This window comes from Echiichthys vipera (genome assembly GCF_963691815.1).
Source record: "Echiichthys vipera genome assembly, chromosome: 11".
NCBI lineage: Eukaryota > Metazoa > Chordata > Actinopteri > Perciformes > Trachinidae > Echiichthys > Echiichthys vipera.
The window spans coordinates 22399172-22419414 of record NC_139836.1 but is presented as its reverse complement, the minus strand read 5'-3'; the positions used below and the strand labels follow the sequence as shown (position 1 = coordinate 22419414).

Here is a 20243-nt window from a genome sequence, read left to right as displayed (position 1 = left end):
AAGAACTACTGGCACCCAACAGTCTGATTCACCAAAAACAAAAAAAACCCTGTCCATTCAAAGGAGCCCCGATGCCATAATCCCGCGATAAAACAAGGGCGTCAATTTTGCTGAAGCAATTATCAAATAATCGAACAAGTCATGCAGCTATAACAAAAACATTGAGGTGATCTGGGTTTGTTCCTCTGCAAAATGCTGCTCCGGTTACTCGATCCAGCTGCTCAGGCGTTGTGGCTTCTGTCACGTCAGTCGCTCATCCATCAGCCCTCGCCGAGGAACATGGTGTGTAAATCCCCTTTCTCTGCTACATCAGCTGCGCTCCGTCGCCGCTGAAGTACGCTGGAAATGTGCCTCAGCCGCTTTGCGCCCTCACACCATCCCTGGGAAAAAAAACACCACCAACTTCTCCAAAAGTGTTACTGTTTACACCACCGTCGACTTTTCATCTCTCGAGGCAATCTATAGGTTTGCTTATGGCGCCTGAGCTTTTGTCGCGCACTTGTCTTTCTTTTTCACTAAGGCCTACATAGGCTGACAGACTTTTTGTAACCTCCTATCATGTGTTTAGATATCAGCTCTCCAAGCGTCTTTCTCCGGCTAGTCCAAATCATTTCTACCCGGCTTGTCGGGACAGCAGCAGAGTCGTGAAGTATCTGCAGTCACGTGATCGAGACAGGAATAAAGAGTGTGTGTGTGTGTGTGTGTGTGTGTGTGTGTGCGTGGGTTTTTTTTTTTGGGACTGTGTATGTGAGCGTCTCTCCGTGTGTAGTTAGAGGGGTGTCCCTCCTCCGCATTTTTTTGCTGCTTGCCATGCTTTAGACGCCGGAGCGCAGGGAGAGAGGCGAGAGTGAGAGAGGTAACGCCGGTCTCTCTCACCGGGCTACCTGTCTTTTCAGTCTTACCTCTGATCCTCGTCGGTTCTTCCTCGTCTTTTTGAGCCCACCTTCCTGCAGTCTACTTGTTTTTGTTGGTTTGAAAAAAAGGAAAAAAAAACTGAGTATTTTAGTAGGGTTTCATGCGGGTCTCGTCTGCCAGGAGGAGGACCGCGGTTCTGTTTTGCACTGGGTTTTGATCCTCTTTTTGTCTTTTTTTTTTTTTCCTGTGGGTGCTCCATTTGGGCAGTGTAGGACAGTCGAGCAGAGCTTGGATGAGCTGCTTCGCCGAAGTCCCGAGATGGAGTTGCTGCTGATCTGCCTTTCCCTGTGGATATTGCAATGCAATTCGGCCAAAGCGGACTCCATCATACATATCGGTAAGCGTCCGATAAGAAACATGTTGTTTGGCTTAGACAGGAGTAAAGGCAAAGCGTGCGGGGATAAAGCTCAGCCAGCGCATACTGCGTTGATCACAGGATTTGGGCGAGAGGGCGGGATAAATAGTCTATTCAGCTTGCATCCTGTGTTTAAACAACACTTTGACTCTCAAGCGAGTTGAAAAGTTGGCCTTTTTGTAAACCACCATGCCTCTGACCTTTACTGCCACAGCTATGTTTCTTCTTATTTATTACCGTTATTTAATTAGTCGATTTCTGCAGACGTTTCATACACACACACTTTTCGACGGCAAATCAATGCGTCTCTGCTGGCTCCAGAGCAAAACCTCAACACTGTCGAGCTGTAAATTGAAATTCTGTATTCAAAACACGAAACAGTATGAAGGCCTGTGTAATAGAGACTTGACGACACGAATGTCCAATAACCAAATGGCTGATGCTTTTTTAGACCAAGCTACCTCTTGTCTGTACCCGACAAGCCTCAACTTTCCCCGGAACGTGACTGCAATGTCAAAATCAAGACAGAGGGAATGTCAGTGGACTTTCGTTTTAGCGATGCAAAACGCATAGAGCCTCTTTGTTCTCAAACTTCAAACCAGAGCTGCCTTTTTTCAGGGATGGGGGATGCTTTTAACTCATTATAATGCTCAAATGATTCTGATATGTGTCCCTAAACATCGCATCACATTTGACAGTGGTAAAATACATACATGATCCCCCCTCACCACACACATACTGAGTAATTGCTGTGGTTTGTGTCCCCTTATGATGCACATAGACACTTATAATGAGTGCCGTTTTAATCTCAAATCAAAATGTCAATGTCACTGTGAACAAATTTCGTCTAGGTGCTCCTCCGCTGCTGCCACTGCTGCTGCTGGTGGTGGTGGTGTTCACAGTTTACTGCAACAGTCTGGCAAGCAGCAGGTGCTCAGTCACTGGCTTAATACAGAGATGGGACTCCATCCAGATAAAATTGGCTGATGCCCCTCATGATGTTAGGGTACCTCAATTATACTTCTCATTTCCTGAAACCTTTTTCTGTGATATATGTGCATTTTCCAATAGCATCTGATGCCATAAACACAGGCCGAAAGAGGGGAGGGTGAGAGACAGGGAGACGGTTAAGCTTCAGTATGCTGCCCATACTAGGCCTGTAATGCTTATTGGGTAAAGTGCCATCGATCGACTAGACCGCGTTGCTCTCCATGGTACTGGAATCTTGTTTGGGCTAACCAAGGCACACATGCCCAACTTCGAGGCTAAATAAACCACAAAAAGAAAAAAAAATCACTTACCATTATTAAAGCATTTATCACTTTTACGTGTTTTGGATAACATGGAAGCATCTATTTAGTGCATTAATGAAGGTGCAACTCCTTCACTGCTTCTTCCATCTTCAACTCTACTGTGCAATCAAACTTCACCCCCTTTCTCTAACCAGTCCCAACGTCATTCAACAGGTGCCATATTTGAGGAAAACTCTGGGAGAGATGACGAGATTTTCCAACTTGCCATCTCAGATCTGAGTCTGAACGATGACATTCTGCAAAGCGAGAAAATTACCCACTCTGTAAAACTTATCGAGCCAAACAATCCGTTTCAGGCTGTGCAGGAAGGTAAGCATGTTTTTCTTGGACCATTTCTGCAAAATATTGCCTCTGCTCTTTGGTTTGATTACTTGGGGCTGCAGGGCACAACGGGAAGGCAGTCTCCTTCACTTAGTCATTTCTGCTTACAATCAGGTCTGTTGCATAAAAGTCTTGACTGCCTTGATCTTGCACGTTTCTTTGAGCTATGGGCTGTTGTTCATTTCACATGTTGATCAGTCAGTGTGTTCGCTGCGGAAGTGTTTGTGTGTGTGTGTGTGTGTGTGTGTGTGCGTGTGTGTGTGTGTGTGTGTGTGTGTGTGTGTGTGTGGTCTGCAAAGTGCTGTGCCACTGTACTAAAGCAAGGTGTCTTCTGTGGTTGAAAAGCTAGGTGGAAGCATTGAGTTAGAGCACAGCAGCTAAGGATAATACATTATGTGAAGTAAAAATAATTTGAAGATGATCATATGTCATTCCAGCACCCATGCTCTGTAATCGCAGGAGGGGAAAATATTTCTTGTTTTATGTCTACTGTAATCTTGTTCTGGCACATTTATCACCTTTCAGATTTTTCCTTGAGATGTTTTGTCTGCCTCATTTGGAGTCCTCATAAGTGCCCAGAATGCGTATACCTGCACAAACTAGGTAATTAGAAATGAAATTATTTTAGTCAAGGTTATCTCTCTCAGTCACTGAAAAATTCTTCCATACAGTTGTCTGCAAAAGTGATTAAAATTCTTCCACTAAAATGAGTCATTAAGACTTTAATAGGTTCACAGGGGCCTTCAAAGGCTGTTTATGTTCCCTGCACTTAGTTACCAGCATGTACATTTGTCCCAAGTTGCACAAAGCCTTTGATGAGTCACTGCTATTCATAGTGCCCCCGACAGGCACAGAAAGATGATAATATGCCCTGCATCCCGCTATAATTATCTCATGTCATTTAGCTGTGATCCTTAATAATGTCACAGATATCTAGTATTCTAATTCAAGTTGCTTTTGTAAACTTGAAACCCGATGAGGCTCACATGAAGCACAGTGGCATTCAGGATCTTTAAAGAGGACATATGTTCATTTTCAGGTGTACATGTTTACATGCTTTAATGTAAAGAAAACCCAACACATCATTACACTATTTTTCTCACATTGTCTGTCTGACTATATTTACCCTCTGTTTAAAAATGCTCAGTTGTAGTGCCTGTCTCTTTAACCCCCCCCCCCCCCTCCCGAAAAAGCCCGTCTACCCTGATTGGCTTGCTAGAAAAATATAGCTCACTTATGCAAAGGTAGTCCTCAAGCCGTAGGTGGAGATACTCAGATGGAGGGCGGTATTTTCTAATGAGCCTGCATGTAACAAAGGAAGGGGAGCCATATCCGAACTGCTTGTTGAATCCTATGTACTGATCTTACAGTATTATTTCACAGTTTATGTGTTGGTAGGCACTCCAGAAAGCTTTTGTTTGTACACAATATTATGAAAAAGTATTTTTTCTTTACAATATGTCCCTTTTAAATAAACCTGAAGTATACAGAGGAGATGTAGCAGGTTGCTGTGGCAGAGATAATATAAAAAAACAAAACAAAGACAAAACATTTATTTCACACGTGTGACTTGGCTAATTTACCAGGCGCTGTTGCTTGAGATGCAAAGGTGTAGTAATGTTTAGTGCATATTATTTCAATAGTGTAGTCAAAGATGGAGTTGTTGTACAGAAGTTGTTGATGATGCTCTGAAAAAAGCACTGAAGATGTTAATAGAAACTGGGTTATTGGTCATTGAAAACGATTCAGAGCTTATTTCCTGTGGTTGAACTGCCTTTCGTTAGCGTTGATTGGGTATCATTTAACATGCTTAATTACTGTTTATGGTTAGGCTCCTGATAATCAAATATTCACAGGAGTTGGTGATTAGGGGGCGTTCTGTTTCTAGAGAGAGTTTGGTATAATGTGCAGTTGTTGACGTGAGGATCAATGGGTGGCTCTGTACTCTTGCACTAAAACAACGCAGGTGGTGAGAGTTGAGTGACAACCGGGATAAGTTGACCTTTTGCTTTGCTCTTTTGTCCGCTGCCATCCCACTGTGAGTGGCAGTCAGGACCTTGCCATCACATGGCGAAGAGGGGAGGGTGGGCATAAACACGGAGGGGAGGGGCTGAGAGAGAGGGGAAGGAGGATGAGATTATTGAGCTGGAGAATGTAGTAGCAGTAGAAAAGAGGAAGAGAGGGAGATTCAGGTTGAGAAGAGCAATAAAGATAAAAAATACCCATGAGTACCAGCAACAGCGGGGGGGAGTGAATTATGATCAAGACCTGAATAAACATGAGTGGACAAAAGAAGAGTAGGAGGAGAGTGAGATAGGGGTGAGGTGATGAAGAATATTTGCCAGCCCAGTGAAAAGAGTAGTTGCAGAGTCATGTTTGTCCTTATTTGGCTTCCTCCGTCCTTGCACTGGTGGAACATATATTAACGAGGATGTCATACCGACACCATTCACACAGAAGCCCTCAACTATTCAGTCCTCCCACACTCTTATCGTTTAAAGATGACAGGTCAAGGCTGGCTGGATATACTGCTTGGCCACACAACTGGCAAACGCTGTCCTATTTATAGACTGGAGCAAGTGAAGAGGATTAATAGAGAGATCTCAACACCGGGAGCGAAAACTTAGAAGAATATCAATCTTGGTAGTAGCTTGTCTGACTGATGTCTGTTATGAGGTTTTAAGATGCCATTTGCTTGCAATACTGTCACAGAAAAACATGTGATCAGTTCAACAACCCCACCCCATATCTATTACATACACCTCCAGTTCTAGTACTTTTATAGAAATCAAGATAAGGCAATGGCAGGAATGATTTATAAAAAAAGTAGATATTGTGTTTTAAAAAAAAAAAAATATATATATATATATATATATATTATTAACATTTCTCTGGGAGTGAAAGTTACACACATAATGGGGGGTAAATGGACTATCTAGTCTTCTGACCACCCAAAGTGCTTTTAAACTGCTTGCCATAGACATTCATACACTGATAGTAGAGGCAGCCATGCAGGGTGCCACCTGCCCATCAGAATCTAATGTAATCATTCAGACGCACGTTGACACACTGATTTCGGGTTAAATGTCTTGGCTCTTTGAGCCGGGGGATCAAACAGTCAATCTTCCGAATGGTATCGTTTTTTCAACCTGGACCCTATTTCCCCATATATTTCTATATAAGTGACTAATGGTAACATTTTTTTTGGGACTTTTTTTTTTTTGGTCCAGTATTGAGAGCAAGTGCTGCAGCCTGGCAGCTGTGAACCGGGCTGCAATGTAATCAAAGTATTTATTTTTGCCTACTTGCTGAATACATTGTGGAAAGATGGATGCTAAGCTTTTCCTGTTAAGCCCTAATGCAGGTCAGCATAGTAACTTTAGCTAATAGTGTTAGCCTACCTCTACTCTGTCTGCAGCAAGTGTCTCCACTCTTGGACTCCACTCATGTCTTTCTCTCTTTGGCTGGCTGTAGTGTCCCGGTCAAACTGTCAGGCCGCAGCATATATAGACATGTTTGAAAATATATGAAAAAATAATATGCTATGATTAATATTTTGTTTAACGTGGTTTACCCACAAAAAAGTAAAACCAAGAAAACAAAAAACTTTGGGCTGGAAACAAATGTACTCCTCTCCCTCACTGAAAAATCTAGCCACCAATGCTGCCATAGTAACACTATGAAATGCCCTAACTACAAGATTATGGGATTGTTTCATTATGGGTTGGCAGAAAGGCTCAGGCCTGGCGTTGACTGCTCATTCCCCTAATGGCATGTCTTGTAACATAAGAAAAACACGTTAACAAGGTTAAAAACTTGCAGGTGTTTGGTCTTTATGAAAAGTATTGGACGGATTCAAATTTAGAACTAGACTTTTTTACACTAGGAACATTGAATATCTTTAGTTTCACAGCAACCTACCTCATAGTTGTCAGAATATTTCACATAAATCGAAAGATATGACACTATATGAAAAGGCAGTGGATCACCACAGTCATTAGGATTAATCCCTCAGGCACTATGAATGTCTGTACCAAATCTATCCAATATTTGTTGAGGCATTTCAGTCTGGACCAAAGCAGTGGGCCCAGTGACATTAGCTGGCATGGCTAAAAATAGGACAACAGTCTGGAAAATCCTGACAAACAGAGTTACTCTAAAAAAGCATTGCTTCCAAGTTGAAACTAATCAACATGGATATGTTGGGCAACATGGATATGGTTTCTGCTAATTGGCATTCAATCTATTGTTTAGGTAGTTTTGTCAAACCCCTGCAGGTTCCTACATTTAGAATGGAGCAGGTAGAAAACATTGCCATCTGGACATAGTTAGGGGAAGTAGTTTCCTGCTCCTCTAATGGGAAGTAATTTGTTGAGTGTTCTGTCCCACTGAGTCCTCTTCACACACCACACCACTAGTGACCCTCCATTTTCATCAAACCTCTGCCAAGGATATGTCAAGGAGGATTTAATTCTTTGCTCTTTCTGTCCCTGTAAGCCAATAGACTTTGAGGAGAACCTGCAGTGCACTTCTTTTTTTCTTTTTATAAAATGACAAAAGTTGGAATGATGATTCCCATGAAAGTGTTGGCATGGGTAATGTAATGTCCTCCATCTGATTCTCTCGGTGCTTAAGACAACTCATTCCTCGTCCTGTTCTAAACATGATGGAAAGCTGCCCTTTCACTATTATTGTTCCGGTGAATTTAATAATGCTGCATAAATCTTGTTAATGGATTTGTTTTGTTTTTTATGTCTTTACCACCTCTACATAGAGAGGAGGATGATCAGGCCCCTGTTAATTACCCAGTGGTTATTTTAATCCGCCATAAGCTCCTCAATGGGCTGTATAAAGGCCTGCTGGTACCTTAATAAGCTAAGTGATGTTGCGGCAGAGGTATACCTTTCACCATTTAATCCCTTCACAATGTTAGGCCCACTACTCAGCATCTGCGTAGGGTTAACCTTTATTTGATTGCACATTGGTGGTCCAGTTTGTGCAAATGAAGAGCAACAGTATATTAGAAAGGCCAATAATTTACAACTAGCGGGGTTTATTCTCCTTTTATCAGAAGGTAGCTGGAGAAAATAGCTCAGCCTGTTGGAATATATACCGTATATAGTGCCACATCCACAGGCACTCACGCAACCTGTGCAACCTGAGAGCAGACTTGTAACTAATTGCTCCTAGTAGGATTAATAAAGAGGTTTTGAATTTAAGAGTAAAATAAGCAAACAAATTAACTTGCTGTGAAGTTGATCTTCATTATTTTTATTGTAGCATTTACCAAAAAAATACCAGCTATGATAGGCTGACTCTACAGGGCATGCTTCCCTCTAGAGCCCACAGAGTCATAACAGACAAATGCCTAAAAAGCAGTTAGCATGTAAGCAGAATATTTATAACCTTGTCTCTTGAAAACAAAACCTTTCTTTATTACCATATAATAATCTACTTCCGTTAGTACTCATGACAAAGACAAGAGCTTTCCCGGTGTGTATAAAGGCCTTAAATCTGTATTCTGCCACCAACAGCTGGTAGAAGGTTGAACATTATGTTGCTAGTAGCAACCATTACTGGTACACAGTTCCATAGCAACTTGACGGACATTGTTACATCCATTGATATCAATTTAATATCCATGGTTACATCCACCATTTTGTCAGATCCAGGTAGATATTAACAGATATTTTATCTACTCCTCAAATACTCTTGTTGCGGCATTCTCTGTGGGTATTCCTTTATAATATTAACATCTGAATACCAATTGTTAGATGATTATGATGTCAATAAATGGTTTTAAAATACAACTTTTGTATGTTAAATTCTGACTATGTATGCCGTTATGTTGCCAAGTAATTACAAGACATTTTTACCTATGTATTGTAGCTTATATAAGTGAATGAACTCCAATTCCAGACATGTTCAACGCACAGCATTTTATTCAAGCTAAATGCTTAAAGAGTACAATTAATAACTGTGAACCTGCAACACTACAGAGAGTAACAGTAGGTATGAACAATTAACCAGAAACTACAAAAGAAAACATACATCTTTGCTTCATTGGCTTTAGATGGCGTAAACATACTGTGAATAAATAAAATAATGATAAATAAGAATACTTCATAAATAAAATGTAGACGACACGTATGGAAAAAAAATGTTAAATGAGAAATGGCAATTTCTAGGCAATGATGCATTAGTAAACATGCATTGTTGTGATTTGTATATTAATATTTTTTATTTCAGAAAGTGAGATAATGGTCTGGAAACAATACAAACATTTTTCCATAATCTTTTCCCTTTTTCCATACTTATCCAGACCTGGAAATTACTGAAATTAAACTCCATACTTTTCCATACTACCATTCTGAGTAGGAACACTATTTCTATGATCATCTTACTGTGACCCCAAATGCTAGCTCTCTGCTCACATGTTGCTAATAGGCCACTAATGTCGAAGTAGTTGGAATTATCGCTTTTTAGTTTTGATCTTGTGTGTGTTTAGGCTAGTAGATCTTTCTATCTTGTTAGCAGAAAACCTTTTTCTAATTTCTAATCATTATCACTGAATTAGTTGTCCAATACTGTTTTCACAGTCTCCAGTTTGCTTCCGGTCAAAACCTCAAAGGCAAAGCACTGACATCAACCTTTATTGGAAGTGTGTTTACACTGCAAAGCGTACATGCATAGTGACAGCCTTTATTTAATTGATAGTGTTAAATAACATCTGGTTTAATATGAAATACAATAAAGACATTTGGAACATGGCAAGTAGTTTCAATAAACAGGGACAACTCATCTGATAGCCGTCTAACATAAAAGGTTTGGAGGCACCGTAATAAACAATACATTCAAATAATTACTAAAGTGCCTACCTTTCTAAACTACACACACACAAATACACACTGAGCCATTATCCTTTGACATTGCTATTGAATTGCGCTGCAAATCATATCTGCCATATCAAAATTATAGCAGATGAGATTTTGTTTGGCTTTAGGATGGGGTGAACCAACGCTGAGACATGTAGTGGATGTCCTGCCTCCTGCCACCTCAAAAGTTTTGTCTTGAATGCGTGTCATGCTGCTTGTTTTGAGCTTCCGATGCCCACATTCCTGCTGGGTTTGTCTGACTGTTCATGCATTTATTGGGAAATTGAGAATGTGTAACAGTATTAACAGTTTATCACAGGGCTTGGATGTGTTGTATTGTGTTTGTGCAAGCTGCCACGTGTTTGTGTGTAAGGGATATTATTGCAGTGACGTGTGTTAAGTGTTGTGATTAGTCCCTGCTGATTGCTGACTGTACACGTTGTTCAGCTTTCTGACAACTTTTTTCTTTTATCTCCTAGTAGACATTTACAAGGAGAATTTCACTTCCTTGTTACATAGCACTTGCAATGTGCAATGTGGATGACACAGGAAGGCCCTATGGGACCTGTAGTGCACTGTGGGCTGACAGACACACAAAAGGATATGTATTCCTCCAGCTTTTTCTTTAGAATAGCCAGAGTCAGCAAAGTATGGAAACTGCTTCAGAGAGTTAGAGAGAGAGAGAGAGAGAGAGGAGAGAGAGAGAGAGAGAGAGAGAGAGAGAGAGAGAGAGAGAGAGAGAGAGAGAGAGAGAGAGAGAGAGAGAGAGAGAGAGAGAGAGAGAGAGAGAGAGAGAGAGAGAGAGAGAGAGAGAGAGAGAGAGAGAGAGAGTTAAGTGCTGGAGGTGCTTAGTCCAGGCTTACAAGTTGTGTCCTCTGTGCTGCACAGGGAACCCTGCCAATCAGCATTCCTATATCTATCTAATGTGAAGACTTCGAAAGTGATTTTGGCTTTTGAGTCAGAAGCCTTGGTCCGCTGATTAACTTCAACAAAAACGTCAATTCACTTAAATGCCACGTCTGATCTGTATTCAAAGGAATAATCGTCAGCATGCTAAATGTCACCATGAGCGGATATTTGAATAATCTTTTAATTTGAGTAAACCGGTTCAGTCTTCTTGTGAAGTTTTTACACAGTCCCACAAATAAATAAATACAAATACAGAGTGAGAGTGATGCACTGCTCTGCTCTCTGGAATATTTCAACAGATTTCTTTTTTAGGAAAGTTATGTTTGGTGTGCCATTTTAAACAGAAATACTGTAATGAGCTAATTGGATAGAGTGGCAGTCACGTTGGACCTTTGTGCGTTTATGTATTCATCACACTCCCCATGCTTCCTCAGTGGCAGACAGCTGAGGGTTGATTTCAAAGTATTCTCATCGCTTTTCACACTGGCACGTTTGATTGAGGATGTGTTTGGGGGTCATTGTGTATAAGGCTGACTAATGGCTTCTGGGTGGTATGATGTCTGTCATACTCTGAAGGACAAATGCAGGAAAAACACATTTGTAAAGCGGATACATTTTAAATACAAATCTTGATTGATGCTTGACTGTTTGTTCCTCCCATGGCGCACACAATATTCCTAAATGTGCATCAGAGGAATATTATTTGGGTCATTTAGCACCGTCAGACATCAAACAAGCAGGCGACCAAATTCGTCCGAGCCTGTTCCTGTAGTTGTTGTTTGAAAGACATTTAGAACCTGTATTGATTTTTCTGATATGACAGCAGCATCTGATGTGAGACAAATTGCTAAAAGAGAAAAAAATATATGGCTATCAGAACGCTTGCATACCATACATAATTTGAGCTGCCTGTTACACATACACATAAACACGCAGCATATGTTTTCCCATTCACAGGTCTCTCAGCCCCATGTATTAGTCATGTTCCTGTCTTCTCTGGTGTGACAGATTTATAACGAGCTGTAAAGATCACTGTGACAGATGTTAGTGCATTGCCACGACCCCAAACAGCCCCCAAACCACCGCTGGGGATTGGCCATCAATACAACTCTACCTGTGAGAGCGAGAGAGACTGAGTGAGACTGAAACACGGGGAGGGAGAGAGAGGTGGCCCAGAGGAGATGTCTTGACAATCAGATTGATGTTGATGAGGCCCCAGGCCCCTGTCCGTTGTAATACATCTCAGTCTTGCATGTTACCAGCATCATTTCTCTTTTGTACACACTGTTATGCTTCAGCTTTATTGAGCTGCTGACATGACAGCGACTGGGAGGGTGTTGGAGGTAGGGTGGGTGTACGGATGGTACGACAGGATTTGCTTGTTTGTGCATCGTGATATCAATACAGGCCTTCATGTGTGTGTTTGCGTGCGTGCTGTGATGTGTTGGAGTGTTTCTGGTGTTTTTTGTCAACTTTGTGAATGTTTCTGAAAAATGGTGCTGGTATGGTGGGAGGTAGTGTCTGTGGTGATAATAGATTTGGGATGGCAAGTTATAACTCCCCCACCACTCACTTCTTATGCTGACTAGCTCAAAGGGAAGTGTGTATAATTTACTACCCACCACCTGCACTATTGGCTGCGAGAAGACTCCATTCCAGGACGGGAGACAGGGAGCAGAAAATCAGCCCCCAAGTAAATCCTATTAGGGAGTCAGCCAAAGGAATGCTGTGCGGCTATCTCCGACTTCACACTCTTTTCACACAGACGAAGGAGGAAGATGCAGGGGGTGAGTAGTGGGGGTGGAACAGGATTTTTAGTGAAGGTAAAAGGGTGAAGAAGAGTTAACTGGTGAGCAAGCGTGATGATGAAGGAGAAAGTAGGATCATGGGGATGACAGAGGGTAAGATAATGCAAGTGGAAAAAAGGAGCAGAGGCTGTGAAATTTTGCGCTGTATGGTAGACAAGAGGGGCAAAGTCATTTGAAACTGCAGACTCGGATCACTAGCCTCATTGATGAAGAGGTGCCAAAATGTATTTCGAAGCCATTGTTTGCATTACTGCCCACAGACACAGATACCGAGTGGGACCATCTGCCACAAGACTCCCTCCTCAGTCTTCCACGCTGAGTCTCTGACTCTCTGTCTCTCTCACTGCCATGGGTCCTCTACCATGGCCAGGCAACATGGATTTCATCCAAAGATGAGGCTAAGCTAGTGTGTAAGCCCTCTCCGAGTGAAATCTAAACCCAGCTTAAACCTCATGAGTGAAAGCCTTAAAGAGTGTAGAGGGCGAAACATGCAGGCATCACTGAAAACTGGGTCAAATATGCATCCTAAGATAAACTTCAAGCAGTTTGGTTAATGAATAAGTATTTCACTCTATCAGTGAAAACCAACGCAAGCTATTGCCATATGACTGATTTTTTAAACTCATGAATGATAAACTGATTTATTATTTATTATAAGACTCACTCATTTAAAACAATTTTTCTAACTGACTCATTTGATGTAATAGAGCTTAAGATAAAGAGAAAAGTCTCAGATGAATAATGAATTTGTTATTGTTTTGCAAATGAGCATATAACAACATAATAATAACAAATTTCGGCATTACAGTAAGTAGGCCACTATTTGATATGCTATCTAATCTATTGCAGTAGCACATCAAGACGAATCATCCCTGGAGCACTCCTCAGATGTGTAGGCCTAATTTCTGTTGTACTAGCCCATTACACATGTGTGGGTTCTTTGTTGGTCGTTTTCAAAGCAAGATGTCAATATGGGGTTGTGATCATCAGTGGAACAAGCTTTTGAAATCCCACGCCGCAGAATTCATTGAGTCCCTTTTTTTCCTTTAATCATCTCAGTCTAAAAAGCATTAATTAGGTAGCCTCATTCAGCAGAAACACCCACCGACACACCAACAGGAACAAGAACAGTTTGTTGTTTATTTACAAATGAAGGGGCTAAGGTGTTAGTGGCCCTCCAACTGATGGCAAGTACCTTTCTCTACAGAAGTGGTTTCTAAAACCATGGCACCCCTTCATTATGATTTATCTACAGACAATATGCTTAACATTAAGTTAAGAACCATGGTTATATGAATATTGCAAATTACTTCAGTCTGCCGTTCATTGTGATTGCCCCCCCCATCAGCTGAAGCACTCCACATCATTGACATTTTAGTGGTGAGCCCGGAGCACCACCCAGATTCTTATTTTATTTGACAGTGTAATTTCATGGCCATGAGGTGACATTAACTGTGATTATCATCAATATTTGTTGAGACATATCACTAAAAACCACAAGCGTGAATCTCATGGTGACACTAGAGGAAATGTCAGGGCATCACCGAAGTCAGAAGGGTACATTGTCCAGGAACCATGAACGCCTGTGTGGCATTTAGTGCCATTCTGTCAGGTAGATGTTGAAATACATGTTTAAATATGTCACTGGATAAGGGAAATACAAATATTTTAGTCTGCCAAAGTGGTGAACTGACAGACCGACATTTGCATCATTAGAGACACAGTGCTAGTGTGTGTCACAGATAACAAATAAATCAAAGTAAGAAAGCTTACACAATGCGTCACCTTTAATCAGTGTGCAACTAAATCTGTCAAATTAAAGTGTCAATTGAGTTGTAAATGCTTTGATTTACAGTTGAAAATTCATTGACATAAAACCTCTCATTGCATGCAAAGACAGATCCAACCCATCTGTGCAATTGTAGATGTTATGACACACACTTGTCATATTTTCCAAAATTCCACCTTTGCCTCACAGAGAACTTAGCCACCTTCATGCAGGGTGGGGTCACTCATCAAAAGGTAAAAGGTATAAGGTCTAGGGGTCTAGGGGAGGTTGAACCAGATTTTGTATCAATGTTTTGTGTAGTTTGTGGAAAGGTATAGGTTCTTTATTGTCATTATAACCAACCATGCCAACCGGTCAGTGCACGCTTCACACGTGATCTTAAAGCCAATGATAAGTAACAAGAGAAATAGCATAAATAAACACAACCATACATTCTTCTGTCGATTGCACAAAGGAAAGTGAGCCCACACTCTCTAAGGTCTCGCTCTCTGAGAATTTGTTGTTGTATTTTTAAAGCTTGAACCATGGTGACATCACAGAAGAAGAGGTTTTTAGCAGGTGCAAAGATATTTTACCTCAGCTGGATGAAGGTTTTACACGTTAAGTGGGATCACTTTACTTTAGAGAAAAAGATGACAAAGAGAGCAGCACTTTTGTTGGGTTTGTGTCTTTACGTCTCTTGAAACCCAAGGCGATGTGAATTAATTAATTATTTCACTTGAACGAGAGAGCAGGTTTATCATCTCGCATTATCATGTCACCCTGAGACACGCAGTCATTTTGTTTGCCTCAGACCACATGTTTACAAAACAGTTTTCCACTGTAATATCAATCACTGCATGTTTACTTTTCCAGCAAAGAAATGAAAAGCATAATAGAGCTGTTTAATTATATCCGTTTACATGTAATAGTGTTTACTGTGTATGTAATTGATTGTGTGTTTGCGTGTATTTTACCCGTCGTGTAAGTGTGGTACCTCTTAGTAAGCCTTGCCTTGAATGTTTACATATTTGTGTGTGTTCGTTGACACCTCTGCTATGTTTCAGCTTGTGGCAGTCATGCTTCCAGCTTGACCCAGTGCTACAACAAATGCAACCTCCAAATGTTTAAAAATCCAGAAAGCAATCTCCGTAACTGTTGAGCTATTGTCGTCACTGCCACAGCTGTTTCAGAGAGGTTATACCAGCGATGTGACTGGTTTAGTGTGTTTATTAATCACCACACCCTCCGATCGGCTGTGTAGTCCACTTCACATACATGAATCAAAGCCTATGCCCACACAACCCATGCACCCAAGATCTATAACTTTGGTCTTTGAAAGCTTGCATTCTTGACGTTGCAACGTTAAAGAGGAGAAATCTTGCTCATTTTCAGGTTCATACTGGTACTCATATGTATTTGAGGTTTCTAGAAGTCCTGACGGGTCACTTATAGACAAGTTCCTTAATATGGTTGTGTGCATTTCTCTGTGGATACATTCGATACTTTCACACTGTTTATATAGCACCTCGACCTGCTTTATGATCCCAAAAATACATCTAATTTTTTACAATATTAGAGCTTTTTAAAACAGCACATAGTCTCGTTTGAAACTGTATAACAGGTTTCATTTGTGTTTGGCACTTTTTCAATGGTAGAATTTGTTTTTTTTGACAGCCTGTTCTTGTCCCTCACTGACTCTTCTGGCAAAGCTACATGACCAGGTTGTCACATGGGTTCTGTTGAGGTCTAATTTTCTAACCACAATAACTACTTTGATTCTTTTTAGTCAAGCTTTGTTAACAATTTCATTGTTTCCAATCATTCTGTAGCTAAACTGAAGCCCACTGTTGTTCTCAGAGGAATGATCCCACTAGACTTATAAATAACTGACCCCATACTGGCTTAAAATAACTCTGAGGGATAGCATGTAGAGCAAAGAGCCTTCTTAAGTGTGTCCACAGAAGGGGGCCAGTTATCAGAAACAAGTAACTTGCTGTGATCGTCTGGCCAGGGTTAGCCATGTCCTCCAGATAACTGCAAATATTTAATATGTGCTCAAGATGTGAAGGGACAAGACAAGTGACATATTATAAGCATATGTCTAGACTCCCACATAAGGGGATTGCATAATGCATATTATCATGCATTATAGGACATTCATGCACATATTGTACACAGTGTCTCAATTATCTGTATGAATATACCAAACATCTTGCCTCAGGATCATCTTCTGTTTTTTCAATCAGTTAATAACAACATAATAATTGAGACTTAAATGATCATATCTTCAGTTCAAACTGCAGTTTTTTCTATTGCAGTTATTCACATACAGTTGGTTTGCAGAGAGGCAAGGGAAAGGAGCACAAGAACATTTTCACACTGCAAAAACCAACACCCACCCACTAACTTTCAAACAATGATGTGGCTGGCCCTTAGGTATGGTGCACTTAGTAACAGGGTACCTCCATCCAGATCGAAATTGGACACACACACACACACACACACACACACACACACACACACACACACACACACACACACACACACACACACACACACACACACACACTCACAGGCTAAAATAAGATTGGCTATAGTGATTTTCAGCCACTTAGAGCCTTAGTTTCCATTGCCTTCACCACTGGCCCAGCAGCTAACACTGTATCCTGGGTAACAACAGAAAAAAAATTAATTCCTTAGAAGAGCTACATTTTCACGAAGTCAAACATGGGGAACATGACAAAAACTTTTAGGCTTATCTCTCCTGCACAATAACATAACAGCAATCTGAAGAATATGCCTTAAAGGCAGTATGAAAATATACAAGCAATGAGTAGGAAGAGAAGAGAAACAGATCGCCTTGAGGGGAGAAGGAGAGGAACAGTGGTGGAGGAGGAGGTGGCAACATCAGATTGTCTCTTTCTTTCCCTTTTCTCTTGGAAAGCAGGAGGATGTCTATCAAGCCAAAGTCATCATTTCTGGCACTGCCAGCTTCCTTTTAACAACGCCCTAGCAGACCGTGCAGCCAGGAAGAGAGGGAAGGAAAATGAGGTCTCTCCCCACTAAATAGTTTTCCCTCACTGACTCACCGCATGCCCACTCACTGCCATAACAAAGCCTCCTTTTAACAGCCCAAAAATGGAAACTCTTGGACACAGTCGCATTCATTCCGGCACAAACAGTGTGTGTGATTTTGTCACAGGCTTGTATGTGGCTGGGGAGAGAGCTTGTTTGTTATTGCTGCTTTGGTGGTATGTTAATGAACTGCAATTTTTCACAAACTAAGGAAACAAGATGTCAAGATGCCAGTATGCTGTATGATCATGATCCACTGTACTGCCATCTTGTTAAACCATGTGTCTTATATCAGACTGTTCTTGGACGGAGCATTCAAATGACTTCATCCAATGCATCAGTTGATATCGCAACTGCTCCCTACACGAGAGAATACATTTGCTCTGTTCACCTGTTGATGAGGGAGAAACAGGCTGAGAGACCCAACAATGGAAATGGGTTACGTTTGCAGACGAGATAAAAATCAAGGCACACACAGGAGTGTGGGGAGACATTATCTTTTAAAACATCCGTCATGGGAGCAATGTTTTTTTCTCTCTCAATAACTGAATAACCGCAAGATAAAATCAGTCACATGGGGTTTGTTCAGAGCTATATTTTTCTAGAAATGCCGATGCAGACTCAAGATGGGATTCATATTCTATTAGTCATAATGACTGCATACTGAGCAGTGCCCTCTTTTACTTTAAATGATCCACACTCATTTTCAAATGCTTGCTATAATGTGATGCTGTGTAGCGTATACAATGGAGATGGTATCAGAGATTAGCGACAGGAATATTCAGCTTTGTTCTGTGTCATGAAAAAGAAAGAGAACGGAACGAGCACTAATGACCCTCTCTCCCTTCGAGGCCCAGAGGAGAGAAAATACATCAGCGTGAAAGTAAAAGTCGTTGTAGCTGCTGGGATTTCCTTTGCTTCTGTGGGTTCTTCCAGACTGAATACTCACTAGTGGTGATGGAATGGTTGCAGTCTGTGTTTGTGTGTCAATATTTCAAGGTTTGGCTGCTCTTTCTATTTGTCATTAATTTAGTAGAATTTGCATGAAATATCCCTTGAGACTACACATCTGTTTTAGTTTTTTCTGGTTAGTTAAGCTGAATGAAGTACTTGAGCTAAATGTGCTTTTAATGCTGGTGTCCTAATTTTAATATCAATAATATTAATGAGATTTAACCAGGATCGGAGTCGATCGCAATCCCTATAGCGACAAATTCAGCACATTATCCATGTTTGATAGTTCTCTGGACAGATTGTGATCGTTAATTGTTCAGCTCTGTTTGCTTTACCTTCGAAAAGCACTGAGACAAGCTGCTCTCGCTCTTTTAGGAACATTTGGAGGGGATATTTATTAGATTGAAAATTCCTGCCTGTCATCAAATCCATTTGCTCAGGGGCTATTAGCAGCTTTTGTTATGAACCAGATCAGGATTGCACTTGTTTGTGTTCATTAATGTGTTCTCAAATATTATTGCATGTGTTTGTTGCATGTATGCTTTTGGAGAGGCTCAGTGTCATCCCCTCGCAGCGAGAAACTGGCACGCAGCTTTTAGGATTTTCCTTTAAACAGTACAAATCTCTGATTACGTGTTCCTCTATCGAAGCGCGAGATCTGGATAGAAAAAGGCTCTTGATATGTGTCATCAATAATCTGTGTAGTCCTGTAATGCCTTTCAATCCTCAATTTTCAGTGCTGTCAATGCCATTTTAGCCTCTGCTATCCCTGAACCCTCCCTTTGTAATCCAACACAGCATATCTCAGCTTCTTTTATTGGCTCTTAATGTCACCCTTTTGCAGTATTTCTGACTATATGTGCAGTTCCAATTGATTTGATCCCACTGCTGTGTTGCTGAAGCGGAAAAGGTTTTTAAAAACTTTAGTAGCTGTTCTCAGCAGAAATGGATTACACCTGGCGTTGGTTTTTGGTTAGGATCAATGTTGGGCTTGAAATAGGGAGAATATAACCACTGTACCAGGGGTTTGTGTTTCATGTGGTGTCTTCTGACCCTGGACAAGCTGGGCAGAGTTGATTATTGATCAGAGTTGGTTGATTATTACTCACCCAGGGACCTTGGATTTAACAGGGGTGTTATTGGGTTCTTAAATGTAAAGGGGCCTCAATAAATGGGGGGGTGGTAGTAATATAGCTAAGTAAATAATGCAATGGGTCATTATTGCATATTTAACCCTGACAGGGTTATGCATTACCCCGAGTGGAGGAAACGCCCTGAAAGGGGTTTAATTTGCAATAATTACCCGCTCTCTCTACTTTATTTCACGTATCACACAGCTAATGAAATCAATAATTTGACTAAATGACTAATTGACTAAATATTGATTTAAGTCCATGTTTAGAATTGTGTCCATAGCATCAGCCATGTTATAATCAATTCTAATCAGTAATCATGTTTCAGCAGAATCATATGATTAAATAGACACAGTTGTATGTGTGATCTCTTCATGTTAGTGAACCACATATTTATGTTGTTAATGATCATAGTAAGCTACCAATGATATCCCTAACCCCATGCTAACGTCAGGTAGCATATTGAGCTACTTTATTGATTCTGTCACTACAAGGGGACCAAATTTCTTTAATGAAAACTGTTGAAACGTGAAACTTGCTCTCTTTCAACAAACTGCAGTTAGATACGTTCACTCCATGCTAAAATATAGATGTTTATACTGTGGCACAACGCTACTGTGGGGGCATGTTTCAGACCTTTGTGCTTTAAGTCATATTAGCAGCTGTTGTGTGTAAGAGATTGAGTCTGAGGATTTCAGCTTATGAGCTCACTTCTTGAACCTTAAGGCTACCACTGACTCTCTAATGATGTCTGCCTTTGCTCTTTGTAGACAGAGAGTAGGTCAAAGTGTAGGTCTCTGTACGCAGAGGAGGC

At 40.9% G+C, this 20243-nt stretch overlaps 1 protein-coding gene across 1 annotated transcript in view; it reads left to right on the top strand.

Annotated features, from left to right (window-relative positions):
- Positions 1–1173: 1173 nt before the first annotated feature.
- grid1a (glutamate receptor, ionotropic, delta 1a) overlaps positions 1174–20243 on the top strand; it is a gene marked incomplete at both ends in the record, with an annotated part of 214690 nt that continues 195620 nt past the window's right edge. Inside the window, 2 exon segments of the mRNA XM_083923323.1 lie at positions 1174–1252; positions 2737–2892. Coding sequence (XP_083779449.1) covers positions 1174–1252; positions 2737–2892 — 235 coding nt within the window.